General features: G+C 35.6%; 1 protein-coding gene across 1 annotated transcript in view; it reads left to right on the top strand.

Annotated features, from left to right (window-relative positions):
- LOC129241944 (collagen alpha-2(IX) chain-like) overlaps positions 1–18,725 on the top strand; it is a 377,459-nt gene that overhangs the window by 69,272 nt on the left and 289,462 nt on the right. Inside the window, exon 5 of the mRNA XM_054878494.1 lies at positions 7,331–7,468. Within this exon, the coding sequence (XP_054734469.1) occupies positions 7,331–7,468 (138 nt within the window). The remainder of the gene's footprint in view (positions 1–7,330; positions 7,469–18,725) is intronic.

Here is an 18,725-nt window from a genome sequence, read left to right as displayed (position 1 = left end):
ACAAAAGTAAAATGCACTCTCAGGGTTTTTCAATGCTTTAAGAAGCCATTGAACAGTTTAGCTTTAAGGTATACTCTTCTGATGGCCTTAGAATGGAGTCCACAAGGATATAGACTCAGGGGAAGACCAAGACGATCCTGGCGACGCTGCCTGCATGACGAAATAACTGGCAGCGATCTCAACTGGACTTAATTTGGGCACAATTCAAGAGATAGAAATATGTGGAAATCATTAGCTTTGGCACTATGCGCCTCATAATCGGCGCTTTAGCAAATATTAATACTCTTCTGAATGGCAAGAGTGCTTTGAATATTGGCTTAAGCGAATACAGAAGTGTATTAACTACCAAGGAGATAATTTTGAAAAAACGGTAAAGCCAGTTTCATAGTTATTTCACTATGTTTTCATTATTGGGTGCAAAATATAAAAGGCGACTCTCGCATGTCGCATGCATAAAGTATATATGAACACATTTACTGATAATGGATGCCTTTTAAGAGCTTTACACCTTAAAATGATAACGCAAAACGGAAATATTTTTCAAATGATTTGCATTACAATCGGGAACAGTTTGCCATTTTCAGCTGTCTAAACCTAGTCATCGATATCGATAATTCTCTTGCAGCTAAAGCTAAAAAACACCCGATGCAATTTCAGTTCTCGAATCGGAAAACTTACCCTGACAAAAATGTAAAAAATTAGTTTCACCTTAAACAGCAACAAAATATATTTGATTCAAACTTCCGACCTACATGCATAATTGCTTTTTTGCTACACAACTACCTTTAATTAAATTCGATTAGGCTACAGGCAAAATGCAACACTGTGCATGACTGCAGTTTGCATACTCTTTTCTTTTCGTTGCAGGAAAATTATTTTGCATTTAAACTGTAATAATTGAGCTGCGAACTAAAAACACTAATAATTAAAAAACTCCTGAAATATATACATTCTGTCAAAAAAGTACCGGGAATTGTTCAATAAAACGCAAAGTAATTATTTAATTATCAAAATTTATATCGCCTTTAAAATAGGCTCCATTCGAAGCAATATGCATACGCCAATGATTAGTCCAGTCATCAAAGCTCCTCCTTTCAAACGCGTTTGAAGGTATCTTCTTCAGCTTCTTCAGCGAATTCTCTACCGACTCAAAGCAGCGTCCGCAAAATTAAAAAGTCACAGGGGGTTAAATCCGATGCATACGGTGGTTGTTCGATGATATTTTTCGAGTTTTTGGTCAAAAAAGTGTTCACAATATGAGCCTTGTGAGACAGTGCGTTACCATAGTACAAGATCCATGAGTTTTCTTTCCATTCGGCCGTTTCCTACGCACATTCTCTCAAAAATGTCGCATAACTTCCAAATAGTACTCTTTATTTACTATAGTACCATTGGGAATGAATCCCGAGTGCATAACACCATGCCAATAAAAAAAAACACGAGTAGCATGACTTTTACTTTTGACCGATTTTGACGTGGTTTTCTGGGTTTCGGATCATGTCGGTAGTGCCATGCAGCCACCTGTAGACTGGTTTGCATGTCAAACTTATATACTCACGTCTCATCACCTGTTATGATGTGCCGGGTTAACTGATATAATTAAATGCCAAAAACAAGCTAATTGACAGATCAGGATCAAACTCTGCGACAATGTAGAGGACAGTTGTACCAACATCCCAGCAAAAAAAATTTAGACATATTTGTAAGCGCGCTTTTTAAATGAACAATTCCCGATATTTATTTGACAGAATGTAATACAGGAAAGAAAACACGCAAATTGAATCACAAGCTTTTAATATTTACACTAATTATTTGCCAAAATCAGATGTTTGATTAGCTGCCACAAGGTTACTCGCTGCGTTAGTGAACTATTCAGCCATTTTATGTACTACTAAACAAATCCACCAGACTAAGTGCATTGATTCCCCAATGGTTAATATGTGCTATTTAAAGCTGAAATAACATTTATGCACAGTAAGCATAAGCAAACATATGTACCTATGTTATTGTTTAACTTTGGCTTTTTGATAACGTTAGCCTCCTGGTAATGTTTATTGAAATAATGCAAAGGTATTTACAAATATGTAAGTACAATACGCCTACTGGGGTTGGAGGTTATTGAAGAAAGTACTTATGAGTTTGATTCAAGCGCAAGAAGCGCTTTCGAAATTATACTTGTTGCTCTCTCCCGAATGATTTGGGTAATATTTGGCTTAGGGGTTCAATATCTTCCTACATCAACTATAAATATACAATATAATATCGGTTTGTTTAAATGACGTAAATGTTCTAAAACAAAATTAATAGGAAGAAAAAAAAAAACAAAAAAAAAAAAAACATTTGAATGAAAACACTTTAAATCCAAATCACAACGAAGCCAGTAAAGGCATTTAGTCGCCTCCAGAGTTATCTTGAGAAGTACTCTTTGGAACCTTCGAGCCATCGGGTATCACTTATCGCGTGTTGTGCAATTTTTGTATGAGTATTCACAGTCAATGGCGGACTTTTCTTTTCTGCATCCAAAATTGTTTTCAGATTGGTTTAAGCCCAGACGACTCGGGAAAGTCGATGCTGTTCGTACAAATACCTATTTAAGTAGCTGATTAGGCATCCCATCTGGGCCAGGAGACTTCTGATCTACGAGCCTCTTTGCACCTTGAAGAACCTCGTCTGCTGTGATGCGCGGAAACTGATGTGCGGTCGACCTCGAAATTTAGGAAACCAATTTCCTTTGTTTGAGGAAGAGTGTGTTCACTGGTGCCCCGTGCTGTGTATGTGCGATTGTACGGACATGTTCGGACCGCTTGTGTACCAAGCCCCGGTTAACCAATTCCAACTTCTGGCAGTAGGAAGTCATTGTTCATTGAAATATTTCATGTATATATTTCGACACAAAATCGTCCTCTTAGTTGTTGAGATTGAGGATAGCTTGATAGTAATTTACACGCGTCTGACCGTCAGCAGGCATTAACTGCAGCACTTTTTGCACAGTTCACCTGTTTAAGTCTTTCACTCAAATTCGCTATTCGTGGTCCGTCGTCTGATTAATGTTTGTTTCAACTGTCAAATATGATTGGCGTACGATGCAATTTGCAAACATTATAACATCTTCCGATAGGGTGATTAATTTGTATCACCTTTTTTTGTTTGTTGAAAATTACCGTTACGGGAAAGCTGGACGTGGTTATGATAGCAAGCTACCTTGGATAAACAGAGTTATGTATGTACCAACCTTTAATGAAATATAAGCATTTTTATTCGTGTTATCGTGCGCATGGACGAACCAACGAATGGAGAGATATCACTCACTCATTCCTACGACAGTCAGTTCTACGTTACCGGAGTGACTCGGATTTATATCCTTCGAAAGACTTGCCACTCCAGCATCATTCCGGGTATAGGGATTTATGCTGTTTATGCTGCTACAACAACATCAGATATCACTAAATCGACACCTTTTGAGGATTTTGATATATACATGCATGTCAATATCTATCTCCATTCCTTTGTATTTTGTTACATACAAGTACAACCGTTATGTGAAGAAATTTTTAAGTTTTGAGCACAAGCGCACGTATATAAGAAATGGAGAAATGCTTCTGATTAGCAGTGTTGCCATTTTGGTGATTTTGGAGCTAGATTTAGCTCTTTTTTTTTTAAATTGCTCCAAAAATTTGGATTTAGCTCCTAGCTCTTTTTTTAGCTCTTTTTAAAATGAAATAGTTCTTTTTAGCTACAAATATTTTAAATATTTAAACAAAATAATTTACTACTCTTTGTACTTAAATTAATTCGACGTGTTTTTTTTTGTTGCCGTGTGGTAACTCCAGTAGCCATGAACGATTTCTATGTTCTATAATCGATTAGTTTCAAAAGTATCATACCTAATACTATTGGCGCATTTTCACTTAAAAACGCGAAATGGAGAGGTAAGCCTTTTTTTTATTTTTCTAATTAATAATACTTTAAGATCACTTTTTACTTATGCAGATTTATAAGCAAAAGAGTGCCGACTGCCGCCAATGAGGGTTCTGACCATGAATGTTTGGCAAAGCAAATAAGGTAAAATTTTTGTTATTTTGTTTAATATAAAAATAACCTCTTTAATGCTTATAGGAAGTACGAGCAAAAACCGCGATCTACATGGCTTCAAGACAAAAGATTCAGGAAGTGGTTGATCGAGACTGGAAAAGGTTTGCAATGTAAGTACTGCCACAGCAGCTTGAAATCCAAATTACACGGCCTTATTCGTCAAGCTGCCACAAGCAAGCACATAAATGCAGCTTCGCCATTTATGTCGGGCTCTCAGCCGACAGTTTCATTTATAAAAAAGCAAGAAATGGAGGTACACAGAGCGGAATTGGCCAATGCGTTATTCATCGGAGTACACACTTCAATTAGAGTGGTTGACCACCTAACCATTTTGCAAAGCGGGATATTTTCGGATAGCAAAGCTGCACCCAATTTGAAGCTACGAAAATCAAAGTGTAGCGCTAAAATGTGCTAAGTCCCTATTTTAAAAGTTTACTAATGGCTGATCTCAAAGATAATAAATTTAGTCTAATTATCGACGAAGCAGCAGACATAACTAAAAAAAAATATGTGGGCATTGTAGTCAGATACTACAGTAACTCATCGAAAGTTTTCGTTAATACTTTTTTAAAACTCGCGGAGTTGGAAAAGTGCACGGCGGATGGCATTGTGTTAGCCATTTCCAATACATTAAAGGAATTTAATTTAAGTTTTGAAAACATGGTGGGTGTAGGAACAGATAATGCTAGCGTTATGGTTGGGGTTAATAACGGAGTCATTACTCGACTGAAGGAATTCAATGCCAATATCAAACTCGTTCCTTGCATTTGTCACTCAATACAACTAGCTATTTGTGCGGCTTCGAAATGTATGCCAAATGAAATCGAATTTATAATTTCCGAAACCTACAACTGGTTTTCAAAATCTTCGCTGCGACAAGCACAATACGAGTCTCTATACTCTACCATTAACGATGGTATGTGTCCATTAAAAATTACTCGAGCGTGTAAACACGGTGGCTGTCAATCGAACCAGCAGTCAAAAGAATTGTAGATCAGTGGTTGGAATTTAAAACTCATTTTGGCATAGCCGCTTTGAATGAATCATGTCACAAAGCCCAACTTCTTTCAAAAATGTACACTGATGAAAATTTGGCATATTTCCAGTTTTTAAAACCAATTTTAAGTGAAGTGCAAAAAGTGAACAAACTTTTTGAAAGTAACATAGCTGACCCTATGAAATTGTTTTCCGAAGTTGTATATTTAATTTCAAGCTTGTGCATCAGTATAGTGGTGTCACCTTCTGAAGATTTCAACCCTTTAACGTCTGAATTAGACAATTTTTTTACTCCTATTCCTTACTTTCATTATAATTTTGAACAATTTATTCGACAAAAAAAAGAAGAAAACACCATAAATGAGAGCACAGAAAACGAAATTCGTAATATTTGTCGAAAATTTATAATGAAATTAATTAAACAGTTGAGGTTAAAAAAAATTGATTTTTTTTCCACTGAAAATACTCGAAAAACAATAAAGCCTCAAATTTTTGATTACTTTGAAAACGAAAAAAATAATTTCAATATAGATGAAATTACATGCTTGGAAATGCAGTGGCGTAACATACATTTATATGATTGGAAAAATGTGAACAATACTTTAGATTTTTGGATCGAGGTTAAGGAATATAAAAATTCTGTAAATGATAATCCGTTTAATGAACTGGCAAATTTTGTATTTTCTCTTCTTGTGCTACCACTTAGCAACGCTGAAGTTGAAAGAACTTTTTCGATGATGAATTGCATTAAAAATAAACAACGCAATAAAATTAATTTGGTTATGTTAAGGGGGTAGTATGGTTAATTCGGTGTAAAACAAGCATATTTTTCGAAATTTTTTTTGTCGACACAGTTGATTTATTCAAAATTTTAAAATTACTTCATTATAAAGTCATATTTAAAGAATATTGTGTGAAATTTTCATTGATTTTTATGAAGAAATTAGTTGGTGGCAGCGAATCTTCGCGGACGTCTCATAAAAAAGTTTTATTGCGGTGTCCCTCAGAACTAATTACTGCATTAACTAAAATCAAAAAACCAAATTGATTTCATCAGCTAATAAAGTTTCGCAGGTAACAACGTCGATTTTTTTTTTTTTTTTTTTTTTAATTTTTTAAAGCGCTTTGAAGTCAAAACACCGATTTTTCATAAAAAAAACTTGAAAACTTTGTTGTTTTAAAATATGACAAAATTTAAAAAAAAAAAAACTCGACGTCATTACCTCGTGAATAAAGTAAAGAAACAAAAAAAAACAAATTTGAAAAGAATCGGTGCAGTAGATATGAATCTACAGTGGACACCGACCGTAAAAAAGGCAAGTGTGAGAAAAACGCGTTTAAAGATTTTCCGGTTGGAGAGGTAGATACTTAATCCTTTGTGTCTTTGTCAATTTTACTCTAATGCACTTCAAACTTTCACACAATAATCTGAAGATGTTATAGAATAATTTAAAAAACAAAAAAAAAAAAAAATGAAAAAAAAATACCATACTACCCCCTTAAACACTTTGTTAACAATAAGATGTGGGCTTAAGAGACTTAATAAGTGTTCCCATGATTTTGTCATAAAAGATGATCTCTTAAAGTTGATGAGAAATGATATATACGACTGCAACAATAATGATGATATTGTAGAAGATTTTTGTGGTGATGAAGAATTTGATATATTTTGATATATTTAAATTGATATGTTATATCGTTACACTTTATTTAAAAAAAAGTAAGAAATGTATTTTTTTCATTGTTTTCCATACATAAATGTGTTCCTAATGAATTCTTTAAAGTACAAGATTTATTTAATGTGATGTTTAATAGACTATTTTTTTTTTGTTTCTGCTTTTGCAAATAAATGAATATATGAACTTTTTCATATATTGTTATTACTGAATTGTTTAAAAATAATTTTAATTTTTGTAAAAAAATAAAATATGTGAATATATAAATGTGAAATATAATAAAAGTCACTGAAAAAATTTTAGCTCTTTTATTAGCTCCAAAAAAAAATTTTTGGCTCTTTTTAGCTCTTTTTTTTGACAAATTTAGCTCCAACAGCAAATTTTTTCTGGCAACACTGCTGATTAGCCTCTAATTTAAAGATTGAGCATTTATAATCTTTAGTTTTATTGCATCATTTCCGAAATTTTATAATTGTCTTTGTATTTTAGTATTTTTCTAAGGATATTTATCTTCCGACTACCCACTATAAATATTTTATGTTGTATTTCCTTTTTCATTATTGCAGAAATACACTGGCAAATGTACGTGCAATGCGTCTGATATCCTAGAAGCAATCAAAGATAACGATATATTACGTGAAACAATACGCGGTCCACCTGGTCTGCCAGGTAAGGAGGGAAAAACTGGTGCGCCTGGACTCACGGTAAGTACTCGATTGTTGTACATACATACATACATACCATATATGTACTTATATACTCGCCTATTCGTAAGCACACAAATGTGGTCACACTTGCATACATAGTGGAGCATAAATATATACAATTCAGCCGCACTCGCTGTTGAGCAATCACGTGGCGAGCTCCAATAGAACAACTCAATCAATTTTACAACGCGCTTTATGCAGCTTGCAGATTGCTCAGAATCAGAAATGTGTGTGCATACACATGTACGATTATGTTCGATAGCTGAATATGAATATGTATGAGTATATACATACATATACATCCGTGTGCATTTCCACTTAATTTTGCTTATTTATGCTTAACTTACCTCAGCGCAAATGTTCAATAATGCTTATGCACACTTATGCAGTCAAAAAAAGTAAAGTGTGTACGAGTGCATGCTTATAAAAGGTGACGCAAAACTAATTATCCACTTTTGTTTTAAATAACTTTTTTTCTAAAATTTGCAGCCAAAACTTTCAAATATTGCGTTGGGGAATAAGTTCGTAGCATTTTTATATATATTTTTTTTATTTTACAACGTTTTGTTTGCTGTTTGGCTAAGGGTATACATTTGATAAAACTCTTTGTGTTCTACAAAACTATGTTAATTCTATTTTTAAGTTATTTGTTTTTTTATTAGTTTTGAGGCTCAAAAATGGAATACGCAGGAGGCAGGAGGAAGAACGTCTCAAATCACATTGAACGGTCGCCAAACCAGTCATTAATTGGCAGAAAAAATGAACTGCGATCATAAAACGATTCTCAGCCACCTTCATCGAATACGATTTATCGAAAAATTGGGCACCTGGGTGCCTCACGAGCTCAATGAGCATCGAGCAACACGCGGCATTAAACAGCGCTTTTTGTACCGGATCTTAACGGGATATGAAAAATGGTGGGGTCGCTCCAGGAGCTACGCAACAGCTGAGAATCAAGCCAGATCCTCATCCAAAAAAGATCATGATATGTGTTTGGTGGGACTGAGAGGGTATGGTGCACTGGGAGATGCTCGAAAAGAATTCTACGCTCAACAATAGGCTCCTCATTGCCCAACTACACCACGTGAATGAGGCTGTTCGACTGAACAGACCTGATCGACACGATCAAACCGTACTCCTTCATGGACAACGCCAGGCCCACGTTGCACAAGACGTCAAAGCCGCACTCCAATAACACGAATGGGAGGTCCTTCAGCATTCGCCGTATTCTCCGGATCTTGCACCGACCAATTACCATCTTTTTCGCTCTCTGTGAAAGGTCCTTAAAAACTGGCTCAACAACTTCTTAGGAACCAGACCAGGCGATTTTAGGCGGAACGGCATCAACAAATTGGTCAAGAGGTGGGAAGAGGTTGTAAGCAGCAACGGCGAATGTAGAATTGATTAACTATTGATATAATTATTGTTCTTCGTTTAAATAAAAGTCTTGGGTAAAAACGGTACGAACTTATACCCTAACCCAATATTATTAACGTACGGCATCATTTGCAAAACTTATAAATACTCCGAAAGGGTGATTAATTTTGCGCCACCTTGTACAATCACAAATAGTAAAGTTTGTATGAATTTACATGTACAAATAAATGCGTGTTAAAGGTGTACGTGCTATATAAAGTATTTTTATTTGCCCGCGTGATCTCAATAACAGCTGCAAAAGGAAAGCAACTGCATAGTACGTACGAGTATATATGAAAGTTTTAAAGTGCATTCATATGCAGTTCAACTGCGGAAACCCTCGTACAAATAAATAATTAGCGGGTAATTGATAGGAACGAGAAACGGTTCTTAAATGGTCGAAGTTGAACGCCACTCTTAAATTATAAGAAAAAATTGCAACATACGAGTAAAAGAGTACATGTTTAGTAATTAATTTCAAGATATCGCTTGTTGGAATACAGGAGTTTAGGAACCCATCTTTGATCTTCATTTTAACCTCAACTTCTTGTTTTTCTATGAATTGTGTCAAACATACCCGGTAAATTTCAGATTTGTTGCAAAATATTCCACTCGATACCTATCAACTAGACTAAAGGAATTCAAATATATACACTGCTTTTCCGAAAAAAATATAGTAAGCTAGAGCCCTTGAGAGGCTCTTATAAAATGATCGACTCTTGCAATTAATTTAGTCTCAAGCAAAGCTTAATGATGCATTTTGGTCTCACAATCTCATTTCAATTGTTTATGTTGGCTTGTCTGTTCATTCAAACAAATAATCATTATCATCATCATAGCAATTAAGTTAGGGGTGTGTCAGTGCTTCCTTCACAATCGCGTTCCATACGACTTGTTTCACCGCTTTCCTTCTCCAAGCATTTATAGTATAATGTGTAAGTCTGAATCAGTACCCTCTGCTCATCTTTCTTCGCGGTCTTCCACACTTTAAACTGCCCATAATAAGTCGGCAGCCTTAGTCGAATGCATTGGTGCGTGACTACCATTCGGAATTCAGAGAGAACGTAGGATCGAATCTCGGTGAAAAAACAAAATGAAGATAAACATTTTTCTTATAGCGGTGGCCCCTCAGCAGTCAATGGCAAACCTTCGAATGTATTTCTGCCATGTAAAAGCTCCTCATAAGGAAACCATCTGCCGTTCGAAGTCGGCTTAAAACTGTAGGTCCCTCCATTTGTGGAACAATATCAAGACGTACAACACAAATCGGAGGAGGAGCTCGGCCAAACACGCAAAATGGGGGTATGTACCAATTATATATATTATATATTATTATTATTAATATTAAACCCACCCTGCCGGTGTAGAAAAAATTTCCTAGGGGCTGCAATTGACCTCACTGCACATTTAATAAAAATGTAAACAAATACGAATTAATATATTTCATATTCACTAGAATTTCTGGCTTGAGAACAATGCATTCAAAATTTTTATCAATGTTGATGAAAAAACAAAAGCATTGATTTCTGATAAAATAACACCCACTATCTAAACTATCGGTGTTAGTGTGGCAACTCAAATATATAAATAGGGTGATGCAGAACTTGTATTATTCAAAATGAACTTATGATATGGTACCCAAAGGCAGGCAAATGTTTTAACTAAGTCATTGGATATCTGAATCTCTTCGTCTGATAAGATTCTTCTTGCTTGCACAATTATAGACTACCGAATGTGAACTCTTAACTACTACTCTCTACCTTTAAAGAAAATTCAACGGAAATGCTTCTAAGCTACTTCAATTCTGCCATAATATGATGCTTAAATTCGCTACATACACAAACCATTAAAATCCTATTAAGTGCAACAACAATTGTTGCAAGTATGCAAGAATAAAATTGCATTTTTACGCTCATAGCTACTTCAAACTGCCTGATTTTCATTCCTTGCATTGCGCACCTTCTTTTCATCAATCTTCAATGCCCGTGAACATAACTATCAAAATGTCTGAATTGCAAAATAAGCAATATAAGAGCATGTAATATCTAGTTGCATGATGCACTTGTGGCAACAATAGCACATTTTCACAGTGAGTTACGCTTTTCTCAATTGCAAGTGTACTCGTATACGATGAAATGTTAATATATGTCAGTGTATGCTAATGTGACTGCATACGTCCGCACAAAAGTGTATGTAACTGGTGTGTATATGTGTGTGATTTCATGTAGCTGAGGGCATAAAAATATTTGCTTTGTTAGGAGATAGCAAATTTCTTGCCTTTAACCGGCATATTCAAAAAAGAAGCTACGTTACAGTAAGGTTGCTAAACCACTCACACATACCGCCTTGTGTTTGCCTTTGTTGATTCTATTACATATATGAGCTTGCTCTTCTCTTGAAGATAGTGCAAGGACGTAGTGGCCACCCAGCGGCGATAATTTTGAATTCTCGTTTGTATGCATTGTAGTTGTAGTAGGTGCAAGAGTTTGCATTTGGGTTTCTTAAGTCGTAAAATATTGGTGCTGAGGATAAATGAGGGCAAGAAATTTAAAATTGTTAAAATATCATAGGAGCGGTTAAGTAATTTAAGGGTAAAGTTTATAGTAACTCTGTACCAATTCAGTGGTGAGCCAGTACTTGTGTAGCTCCAAGTTGGACGGCAAGGTTTTGTTGAGGTTATTTTGAGCTGAACTTTTCCTCAAGTTCAAGTGCAGTTTGTCATGTCTACCGTTTATTCCGGCCGCTTTTCTTAGAGAGCTCCATTCAGATCGTTTAAGGATTTCATAATAGATGGCATCCTTCTGATCCCACCAGTTGCACAACATAACCTTTGAAGCATGAAAAATTTTTTTCGCTGTCGATGGATCTGGTTATCTGGCAGGCTCCATCATTTTCGATGCTTAGGGTTATCATAATAGATGCCTTTTTTATCGCCAAAGATGATGCGATGCAGAAAACTTTTCTTTTCTGCCGTTCAAGAAGCATCTCACACGTCACCAAACGTCTCTCGATATCCATCCCTTTCAATCGATGTGGCATCCAGTTACCTGCTTACCCTTTGCGTCGTAAAGCTCATAGAGTTCATTATTCTATCGCCTGCGATACTCGCAGTCGCCAACGTGCAAAAGTCTAAAAATGTTCCACAGAATCTTTCTCTCAAACACTCCAAGTGACGTCTCATCGGATATTGTCATCGTCCAACCTTCTACGCCATACGTTAGGATAGGCTGATGACAGCCTTGTATAGTGTAAGTTTTGTTCGTCGAGATAGGACTTATATACACAGACAAAATTATGGACACAACAACCAATCTTTCATTCAATAAGCTGTATCTTGAGCTGAAATGAATATAAGGAATACAAATAACGAAAAATATTATTGTAAGAAAAATCTAGAAATATATTGTACTTATTTTACCTATATATTTAAAATTAAAATTACGTCTATTTTTTAAAATAAACTTTACTTCATGAATAAAAAATTAACAAAAGGCATACAATAGACTTCTTAATTTTAAATTCAAACAAGTTTTAGTATTTAGTAGGGATTCCTTTTTGCTTGATGAATTCATTGCCTTAATGGTTCACTGTACGCTCTGTATTCATTTTTTCGAATTCCGTATTGGGTTTTCTCCAAATTCGAATCCTTCTATCCGATTGAAAAATGTTGAATTTATTCTCGTTGTTAAAAAAACGTTGCTCCAGAAATCAAGTGGCTTATTTTTATCTTGTTTTGCAAACACCAGCGTTTTATTTTTATTAAACTTGTTGATGAGTGGTTTTCTTCGCACCATTCGCGAGGTATATCGTGAACATTTCAAGGCCCTGCGAATTGATCTCGGATGGACTTCTTTACCTGTGATGTATGAATACTGCGAAAGCAAGACTTGTAATGACCACGCAAGTTGAATTGCGAATGATCATAGTAATAACGGGCTAGCCATACCTTCAAAAATTGCTTTGTTAGAAAAAGAAAAAAAATCATTTAAAATTTGAAATTCATACTTCATGTGAATAATTTTGTCCCTTAAAAATATGAGGCATCGTTTGATTTTTGTTAATATTTTATTTATGAGGTAAAGTTTCGTTAAGTTTATGCTAGTTTTAAATATATAATAAATATGTGGATTTTTCTTACAGCAACATTCTTAATTATATTCATTTATTCTTTAGATACAGCATATTGAATGAAAAAGTGGTTGTTCTGTGAATAATTTTATCCGTGTGTGTAGGTCTTTGTTGGAGAATTATACAATAGGATTTTAGTCCATAGTTGTTTGTATTTTCTAGACCGTTTATGGTTGGTAAAAAGGCAAAAGAAACTCATTCGGGACTAATTCGCCACTATTGTGAATCCAAGTAATACTTGTATGAAAAATATTCGTGTATAAGCAGTTCAGTATATCTAAAAGCACCGTCGCACGGGGCGTATGCGCAACCTTCGCGACATAGTACGATGCCCATCTAACTGCTTCCTTTTTCCTCTTTTGCTTGTACGTCGTAGGAATTTTATATGCGTTGTAGGTATCAAAAAAGGTGTTAAAATTTGCTTTTCATCTGCATGACACACATGATTTGTCGCCACTTTCGCCTGTCGACATAGTTTTTTTCCACCACTTGTATGATGTGCGTTTAAAAGTGTGCTTGATGTGGTTCGTCGTAGTTGAATTAAAAATTAAAATGTGCAGCAGCATGAAAAATATAGTAAATAGCTATGATTTTTTTTACTGTTTATTGTTGATGAGGTTTTTCCGTTACATGCATGTGTTTTCCTCTCCTTCGTACGAGACACAATTTCTTTTACGCTGCGAATTTTCTTACATGGAGGTATCAACTTTCTTACCTCATTCGCAATGCTGATGGGTATTTTTTACCTCCAAAATATCCTAACTCACATACTAAAATTCTAGCAGAAACGTAATTGTACACGAAAGTAACTATTTTACATAAATAGTTAAATTATATCTATGTGTTCTTGTACATGCATCTAAATAGCGACAGCGTGACATACTGCAGCTACAGAAAGCAAGACGAAAAAATGTATACAATTTATTGTTCTAGTACATATATACATATACCCATATATGCTTACAGGGATACATCTCAACTAAAAGGCTACTACTTTCATTTAGGTACTTTTATGCATATGTCCATAAGTTTAAGTGGCTGTTAAGCAGAGCCCCCATAAGTTTGAAAGATAGTGGCCGTTATATACCCCCAATATTTGCACGTACAGCTAACAGCAAAAACCTGCCTTGCCAGCATCACTCGGTCTAAGTCATAGACACTTTAGACGGAATATGAAATATGACCATAATGAAATGTGCATATTATAGTATGTATGTATGTATGTATGAACATATGGCTTTCGGTCACACTAATGCAATTTGTAGTAAAAAAACCTTTTTGTAAATATTATCTTATTTATAAATACATAAATGGAATACAAATATAAAGCATACTCCATTAAGAGTGGAGAGGCAAGGATGGAATTATTATTTTTATTTTTTATTTGGAATACCCATGCATGCTGTTATGTGAGTAACCCACGATACCAGCTACGAAATGTACAGCTACAAGGTAGTCCCGCTCATTAATATCTGCTGGTACGATTAAGAGTGCCATGCCGCTACTGCAGAAAAATACCACGTTGATCAAAAAGATCCCGGAATATATTCAGAAAATACATAATAAAACAAAATATTATGGCCTTCAACGTTCACCCTATTAACGTCAATGCATTATGCCAGCATTTGACTCAGCTCTCGAACCATTTCTCGAACTCCATTTTTTCGATATAGTCAACAGAGCCGTCTTCGAGTTTACTTCCTTTCGGTTGTTAAAACACGTAGTGCCTTTTTGATTCGACAAAACAGAAAAAAATCGCAATGAGCCATAACAGGTGTATTGGCTGGATCTGGGATGGTATTCGTTTTGTTCATGGGCAAAAATTAACGGTTAATGATGGCGCCGTGCGACGGTGCGTTATCATGGTGCAAAATTCACAAGTTGTTTTTTCCATAAATCCTTCCTTTTTGGTGAATTTCAACACCGCGATCATTGTTTTCTTTTTTGGCTACAAACGACGGGATTTTTTTGGTCTTGGTTCAGTGCTCACCACTCAATCGCCTGATGTCTGAATTGTGTGTCGTACTCGAGAGCCAAAGTCTCGTCTCCAGTAATGATAGGTTTGGCGAATGTTGAATCGGACTCAGCCTTAAAAATCATGCCTTTGGCGATATCAACGCGGCCTCTATTTTGCGTAAAATTCAGGTGCTTTGGGAACCACTTTACAGCAACATAGCTCGCACCCGAATCATTGACTACAATGTTCTGAATGGATTTAAAAGCAATGTTCAGGTCTTCAGTCAGCTCTCTGTTGGGTAATTTGCGGTTATTGATCTACTTTTCTTTCACTTTATTGATGCTTTCATCAATTTATGATGTCGCCGGCCTGTCACTACGCAGGCCGTTCGTCGTCCCCGACAGGCTCATAATCTCTCTGAAGCGTTCATACCACTCGTTAATGGCTGTTATTTTAGGATATTATTACCGAAACAGTTTTAAAGCAAAATTTCATGCAAACACATTGTGGTGAATTCTAATCTATTTTTAAAACTGTAGTAAATCGAAAATACTTGCATAGGTAGATTTACTCAAGACGGCGAGACTTTTACAAATTCAAGCAATTGCGATCAAATTTTGAAAGGAATGTTAATCACAGATGTAGCAACATAACAAAAACAGAGCTCAAATCAGTTGACTTTGAGCGTCAACTGGCGGTTGTTCCGGGTACTTTTAGATCAAGGTGGTATGTAGCATATTGTGATGGCAAGCGCTAGGCAAGAATATAAGTACATTTCAAGAAAAAGTCAGCTCAATAGAAAGATGCACTCAACAGATAATCAACAGAATGAGCGCAACACAAATGAACACATCCATAACAACAGAAGCAAAGCTTTAAAGCTTTTCTAGGGATAAAGATAAATATGCTTAAGTCGAGTGATGCATTAGGAGAAATACCTTGAATCCATGAAAGGACACAATATGTATTTCAGGTCGCAGTGCCAAGCCCCTCATAATAATAAATGGAACAGAGGTTGGTTAATGCAAAAAAGAGAATGAAAATCTGGAAACTAGCACCTAGAGTACTCTTATAATATGGAAATATTGCTTATCATTGCTATTGAATAGAGACACTGGTGACGCGTGTGATAGAGAAGTGCTAAAATCGATGTGGAAGTATCCAGCTCAAGTTCTTCCCCTCGACAAAGACAACCTGAGCATAGCGAAGATGTGTCAAAGACAATAAGACCACTGCAGCCAAAAATTTGATATGATAGCAAATACTTCAATATTAGAACCTAAGTGCACTCAGCCTAATATACATATATATCCTGCAGTTAGGCCTCATTGATATCACCTAGAAAGTTTTATCGCTAATACTGTGCATATGCAGTCAGTTCCTGGCAATGAGGAAAGGGATACTCCAAGGCATTCGAAACTGAATGAGGTATTAGATTTGATCGACTTCTTCAATGTAATATTCATGACACAGAACATAGTTGGCCTAAACAGATATCTGCGCGGCTGACCACTACCTAGTATGAAGAAAGAAGCAAAAAACTTGACTTAACGGTTAATGAGAGCAAGGAAAAGTACCGTGTACCTACCTATAAAATGCAAAGTGCTTCGATGTATGAATTAAAAATCATCTTTTCTGTTGAAATTTTCTAGCGGAATTAAAAACACGCATCGTTTTATAATATTTGGAAGACAACGTGATTTGTGGTTTCCACCTATTCCACGATCCCTCCGAATAAAAATATTTGGCGTCGGATTTCAAATGTAATCAAATGTTTCAAATGTAAAGTAAACGAATAAATCGTCACGAAATTAGTGTCACAAATTTAATGCTTCTACCGTTTTTTTTATTTGTAGCTTTATGCCGTTGGTCTTTTGTGCAACTAAATGGGTATTTTTTAACCGATTTTTTTAAAAATTCAGTGAAAACTTATTTTATAATTCTATCAAATTCCTATCTTCACAACAACACATCAACTTTTAAATCTTGTGCATAATTTATTTAGTTTCTATTCAATGTTACTGAATTTTTATTTTATTTATTTAGCATCCCGTGGAACGAAGTCTCATGCAATATGTCAAACGAAAAACGGTTGGTTTTCAAAACTTCTACAACCGTTCTTACAATAGATGCTATTTCTTTTGGTATGGCTTATAAATAAAAGTGATGCATATAAAATTCCTACAATAGCACCATTTAAAGGTTTACATAGGCTTACAAACATTTTTTTTTATTATGCTTTTGAACTGTATAATGTATCCAGAATGCTTTCCCGTAGCTCTGCGTCAATTAGAGTACAAATTTACGAGATAGAGCCTTAGAAAATTGCCCTAACTAGGTCAAATCAGCGTGGGGAATGCTTGTATCACAATTTTCTCAAAGCTCTATTTGCGAAGTCTACTTTGAAAAAAATAATAACAGATTTTGCTAAAATTGTATACATTTTTTTAAGATGAGTTTAACAAGTACTTAACGATTTCCAGCCAAATCGCCATTCATCAAGATAAAAGCAAAATTTATAATGCGAACTCTAAAAGAATTTATTCACGACAGATACTCGTATTAATAGAAAAAATTAAAAAAATAGTTTGACCTTTTTTTTCTTAAAATATTTTCAATAAACAAATGAAGAGTGTGATTATAAAGGGTGGTTCAGTTTCAAGGGCTGTTGATTTTGAATCAAATACAATTTTTTTAGGAAATTATTATCATTTCTCTTTATTATGATAATAGTTGTATGGCTCAATTACGATACTGTTGGTATGGAACAAAATATCGGCCAAATTTTCAACGAGGCTGAGGCATAATTGAGGTTCTATGCCGTTAATGTGCCGAACTATCTCATCCTTTAGCTCTTAAATTGTTGCTGGCTTATCGACGTACACTTTTTCTTTCAAATAACCCCAAAGAAAGAAGTCCAACGGTGTCAAATCACATGATCTTGGTGGCCAATTGACATCGCCGCGACGTGAGATTATTCGGCCATCAAATTTTTCGCGCAAAAGAGCTATTGTTTCGTTAGCTGTGTGACAAGTGGCACCATCCTCTTGAAACCACATATCGTCCCCATCAATATCTTCCAATTCGGGCCATAAAAAGTTCGTTATCATCTCACGATAGCGAACACTATCCACAGTAACTGCCTGACCGGCCTCATTTTGGAAAAAATACGGCCCAATGATGCCGCCGGCCCATAAACCGCACCAAACAGTCACTCTTTATGGGTGCATTTGTTTTTCGGCAATCACTCTTGGATTATCATTCGCCCAAATGCGGCAATTCTGCTTATTGATGCATCTACTGAGGTGAAAATGTGCCTCATCACTGAAGATGATTTTCTTCGAAAATTGGTCATTCAGTGTTGCCATTTTCTGCCACCATTTTGACCATTGACGAAGCCTGAAATGATCAAGAGGCTTTAGTTCTTGAGTCAATTGCACCTTGTAAGCGTGTAAATGCAAGTCTTTATGCATAATGTTCATCGATGACAGAGGTGCAATTGTTGGGCACGACGACGAGTTGAGGTGGACGGCTCTTCAATCACACTATCGCGAACAGCAGCAATATTTTCTGCAGTACGAGCTGCACGAGCATGCACTGGTGTTTTCACATCTCCTGCAGACCCGGTTTGCTCAAACTTTTACTCAATTTTTCCGATTCACGAAGTGCGCGATATACATTTTGATTTGAACGCCCGTTTTCATAATAAGCCTGAATTACTTTAACGCGTTGCTCGATTGTGTATCTTTCCAT

The sequence above is a fragment of the Anastrepha obliqua genome, chromosome 3, assembly GCF_027943255.1.
Source record: "Anastrepha obliqua isolate idAnaObli1 chromosome 3, idAnaObli1_1.0, whole genome shotgun sequence".
NCBI lineage: Eukaryota > Metazoa > Arthropoda > Insecta > Diptera > Tephritidae > Anastrepha > Anastrepha obliqua.
This window is presented reverse-complemented; position numbering and strand designations above follow the sequence as displayed.